At 40.3% G+C, this 5327-nt stretch overlaps 1 protein-coding gene across 2 annotated transcripts in view; it reads left to right on the top strand.

The window, feature by feature from the left end:
- Window positions 1-4898, top strand: part of plp1a (proteolipid protein 1a) — a 22480-nt gene extending 17582 nt beyond the window's left edge. The window contains exon 7 of one of the 2 annotated variants that reach the window (XM_056265213.1): window positions 4712-4898. In XM_056265213.1, coding sequence (XP_056121188.1) covers window positions 4712-4873 — 162 coding nt within the window. In that variant the 3' untranslated portion in view covers window positions 4874-4898. Of the gene's footprint in view, window positions 521-4711 lie in introns of those variants that run through there. The other variant, XM_056265214.1, reaches the window with a different exon arrangement.
- Window positions 4899-5327: the final 429 nt, after the last annotated feature.

The following is a 5327-nucleotide window of genomic DNA, read 5'->3' as shown; positions in this document are numbered from 1 at the left end:
GGCTGGTTTTTTTACATTTTTGGATTTAAAGGTTTAGATTTTGGAATCTTTTCTCCAAACTATCTCTATTTTCCACCTATACCCCTCCCGTCCACCAGGGGAAGTATTCTGCCTTCAAGTCTTCTGGGACATTATACAAAACGGGTGTGCAAAAGATCCATGTATTTTTCATTCTTGTGCTGCCACAAAGAATGGCGGCAGTTGTAGTTTTGGTCTCAGTCGCCTCATAATCCAGCTAAACGAGTCGTTTTTTCATGTTTTCAAGCCAACTTTACTAATTTTCTTCTTCAGCAGTACACAACTAAACTGTACAGTCAACTTAATTATGACCTAGCCTAGGCCTATATAGTGATTTTGAAATTGTGTATAACACATAACACTGACTGTAAAATATTTATGTATGGGATGCCATATTTTGAGTTTTGATCATTTTACCGGGCTAGTTTTGTTACACGGACTTGGCGACTCTGACGATCATGCCAACACAACTTGAAGTCAACTATAAGTATTGGATTCCATTTTTTACTTTTTGTTTTTGAGATGTGATACTATAGATCATAGATATATGTACATATATGCCTCATTAGTGGCAGTTTCTATGAGTCGCTTTACGTAAGAGGTCCGCCATATTGGAACAGTCAAAGCCGGTCCGTGAACATTTGAGAGCAAGTTGATTGGGCGTCTGTAACTGTAGTTAGATGCATGTATGAATATCTATATATGAAATAGACTTCAGCAGATGATTTTGCTAAACTAACACAATACAACAAGATGAAGGCGTCAGCTAACATGACATTAAAAAGTTACCATAATATAAGTAAAAACATTGAGACATAAAAACGCAAACCAACACATTCTCATCTGTGAAAGGTTCTCCCATTTCTTCAGGAATTTAAATCTGGGAACGAGAAGCTGTGCAATGTTGTGGCATCACTGGCCCTGTTTACTCCTGGCATTAAGGTGTGTTTTGTTCGATCGGATCACAAGGAGGCGAGGGAGACACATTCCCGTTTACACCTGGTGTTTTAATCCGTCTCTTTTGTCCACTTTAGTTTCAACCACTTCTGTCCTGATTGGTGACTGTCATTGTCTAGGGGCGGGAAATGTATAGGTTTTCAGATCTTTCCATCTAATGGACAAAATAAGCTCACGCAATATACATATGAACACGTCCGGAGACCGCAAGACCAGCCGAACGCTGTGAGTGTGTGTTAGAGATCAGGAATGGTGAGAGAACTTTGTGCTTGGTACGTTTTTCATCTTCAAACCAAACTTGGGTCTCCAGCCAACAAAGTTTAACTCTCGTCTGGCTAGCGTTCTTCCCATAATGTTCACTCATTAGATCAGGAGAGCAGACGATCTTTTGTGGCTGTTTGAACACATTCGACCGCATGAGCGTTTACACTGCGAAAGCAATCCGGTCTAATGGGTTTTCAACTACCTCTGGAAGTGGTGGAAACCCAGACAGCAACATAGTGTCGGCCCAGATCCGGTACATGTGGATTCAACGCGTATCTGGGCCGACACTATGTTGCTGTCTGGGAAGTGGACAAGCTCAAAATGTTTTCGACCCCGTTTACACCTGTATTTAGCGAAGACCACATGTGATCCGATCGACCAAAGCGCTTCTTAATACCAGATGTAAACAGGGCTTTGATTCTTACGGTGAGTGACGAAACGCTGACTGTACCAAGATGGCGGGAGCGCCGACGTGTGTCTAAAGTGGCCGAATGTGGCATCTACGTATACATATCTATGCTATAGACCTTACATGCCAGAGAAACAAGTGTGCAGCATCTTTAGATCGCTGTCGAACAGTAATTAGCTGAAGTGGATTTACTTACTGTTGAGTTACCGAAAGTTAAGCATTGTAATGTTTGAAGCGGATGTCATGGGAAATGTCAGCAGACCGGGAAGATTTTAAAACGAGCAGTTCATTCATAAATCCGTAAGATCTTCCCTTCATGCTGTGGGAATACAAACCGGAAGACCGAACACAACGAGCGCAGAGCTGAAAAGGGGGCGGAGCTACATGAGGTCAATAGCACGATAGTTTGATTGTTACTTTATCAAATATTAGTTTACAGTCCATTTGACACAGTCTGCTGGTCTATTCATGACTTAAATGACTTGATTGGACAGCTTTAGAAAATAAAAAAAAACAAAATGGTTACACTTTATATGAAGGTGTCCGTGTTACAAATATGTATTTAAGTACCGAGTAATAATTAACTACATGTACTTACTATAAGGTTAGGTGCTTGTTATTAAGCTTCATTTATCTAAGTACATGTAACAAGGACACTGTAAAATAAAGTGTTACCAACAAAACTATTGGGTAGTAATACCATAACATTAGATTTTTAGAAAAAAACAATCTCTCGTGGTGATGCCTGGTTTCCATGGTGACCATCCCTAACATCTGGTTGCCATGGAGAGAGAGAGACAGCAATGTGTGACCCCAGAACTTTTTTCTCACAGTCTCTTGAAAGGACTGAGTAAAGCCTAAACAATGGACCAGCCCCTCTTTGTTGGAGGAAAGCCCACGCCACAGGGGTCAGTTTACGCGTCAGAAGATATCGCCCGCGCACAAAGAGGCTTCTGGGACTTTCAGCCGCTCGAATAAAAGCCTGTGCACAGATGGGGCTAATGATGTCTAATGCATAGAGGGTGTCAGTGCTAATAGTGTTTCACGCCTGGGATATTTCACTCATAATTGAGAGCAAAAATGTAGAAGAAAAAAAGTCTTCCTAGCCGTAGCTTAATTTAGTTTCGTTTTCTGTATATACATTTTTTTTTTTCATAACAAAAGTTAACCAATTCAGGGATTGATTATTTGATTATTTGAACATTTTTTATAATGAAAGTCTTTTGTTGGCTGCTTGATCGCCCCCTAGTGTTTGGTGACCGCAGGATTTTAGTGTAGATTTAAAGCAGTAGTTCACCTAAATAGTTCACAAATGAAAACGGTCATCAGTGAATCGCCATACGTCGTTTCAAACCGCCTCACCAAAAAACAATGCTAGGCAGAATGAAGTATGCACCATATTCCAAGTCTTCTGAAGTCACACGAAATCTAAGATTGCTTTTTATATTGCCCTTGAAAAACATGCTCTTTACCATGGCTTTTAATCTCATTTGTGCTTCCTCGTATTCAAATTTGGCTCAATGCAATTTTATGAGTAATTTGAAAACATTCCTGTCAGGATCCATCATAGAAGACTTGAAATTATATGGACTACTTTAATTATGTCTTGATGGAGCTTTTGCCTGCTATTCCTGTATGAAAAAGAGCAACGTGAACATTAGGGCTTGTTCAGCTGGTTGCTATTAAAAACGCCAGATGTAGGTCAGTGGAACGAAAAAAAAGCTGTACTTTTTAAAAGTTGAACTTATTTTATCTTGAGGGCCATGTTTTTCGAACGCTGTCTTTAGAACGCAGTGTTTTTAGAACGCCATGTCTTTAGAAGGCTATGTTTTTAGAACGCTACGCTGTGTTTTTAGAACGCTGTGTCTTTAGAATGCTACGCTGTGTTTTTAGAAAGCTGTGTCTTTAGAATGCTACGCTGTTTTTAAAACGCTGTCTTTAGAATGCTACGCTGTGTTTTTAGAGCGCTACGCTGTTTTTTAGAACGCTATGCTGTGTCTTTAGAATGCCGTGTCTTTAGAACACTACGATGTGTTTTTAGAACGCTACGCTGTGTTTTTAGAACGCTACGATGTGTTTTTTCAGAACGCTACACTGTGTTTTTAGAACGCTACGATGTGTTTTTAGAACTCTACACTGTGTTTTTAGAACGCTACGCTGTCTTTAGAACGCTACGCTGTTTTTAGAATGCTATGCTGTGTTTTTAGAACGCTATGCTATGTCTTTAGAACGCTACGCTGTTTTTAGAACGCCGTGTCTTTAGAACGCTACTCTGTTTTTAGAACGCCGTGTTTTTAGAACGCTACGCTGTTTTTAGAATGCTATGCTGCTTTTAGAATGCTATGCTGTTTTTAGAATGCTATGCTGTTTTTAGAACGCCGTGTTTTTAGAACGCTACGCCGTGTTTTTAGAACGCTACGCCTGTTTTTAGAACGCTGTGTCATGCGTGAGAAACTTTAACAGACGCGAGCACAACACTCAAACACGTCAGTGTGTGCTTGCATTGAAAAACAATGGAAAAATAGCGCAGTGGAATGGAAACACGTTTTCTCTGAGAACGGCCCCTTAATGTTGCAAAATTAATCAAGTATAAAACAAATTCAGTTGCAGCAGTTAAGCAGCTCTGCAGAAGACAAAAGTGTTATTATTCAGCTCAACTCAGTTCAGGTTTTATTTTCATTGTGTCAGTGCAGTCAAATCGATAATATTACTGAATTGATTGTCTTTTAAAAGGAGCCGGTGGCAAAAATAAAGTTTGGAACGACGTGTGACTGTGACAAATATCTGAACCGTGAACTATTTTGTTATGTAACTCTAATTGTCAGGAGATTATTGTAGTTATTGTATAACTCTTTCTTTTTCTTCAATTAATCAGTGAATTCTCCTCATTCTTCAAAGGACTTTTTCAGTTTGTTATTTGCTATTATTTACAGTATTTCCTAGATGTGTGTGTACAGACTCTCACTGCTCTGTTGGCTGCACACAGTACTGTAAACCTGGAGAATAAAGCTCAGTGCCTTGCAGCGGGGGTGGAGTTGTGTTTTACTGTGTGTTCTGTTGTAGATCCACTGTCCCCTGCACCTCACAGCATGGCAGCTTGTGTTAGCCGAGCGCGATCGCAGAGAGAGGGAGGAGAGGAGACTACATGCGCTCTTCGGGCGAGTGTTAGATGAGCACAGAGGAACCCTGCGTTCCCCTTACGACCTTCACACACCAGATGTGTGACTCCAGAAGACGACACCCTAAACATATTGAGTTGATTTCTTACCAAACGCTATATTTGAGTTGCAAAGTTTGTTACCTGGCTAAACAGGAAAGAGCATTTTGTTTAACGTGTTTAAAACTATGACAGTTAAAGCATAAACCACACATTATATGATTGCTGTTGCAGTTTGTTTATTCGTCGCATTGGATTCTTGCAAACTAAAGCAGTCTTGACCTCCTTATTGCATCGGAGATGATGTGAAACAGACATTTGTGGTCCAGACTTATAACAGGATTATAACACAACCCCTGCTTTCCACACACTCATTTGGTCCGTTTAAAGACGTCCGTCTGCATGTCAGTGAATACAGGATTGATTGAACACTGGAGTACCAATTAAGCTTATACCAATCACACGGTAGAAAGTGACAGTCAGTACATTCAATGCAGTAATTCACCACACTTCATCCCCCCC

The sequence above is a fragment of the Rhinichthys klamathensis genome, unplaced genomic scaffold (genome assembly GCF_029890125.1).
Source record: "Rhinichthys klamathensis goyatoka isolate OS25496 unplaced genomic scaffold, OSU_Roscu_1.1 h1tg000230l_1, whole genome shotgun sequence".
In the NCBI taxonomy this organism is placed as follows: Eukaryota; Metazoa; Chordata; class Actinopteri; order Cypriniformes; family Leuciscidae; genus Rhinichthys; species Rhinichthys klamathensis.
This window is presented reverse-complemented; position numbering and strand designations above follow the sequence as displayed.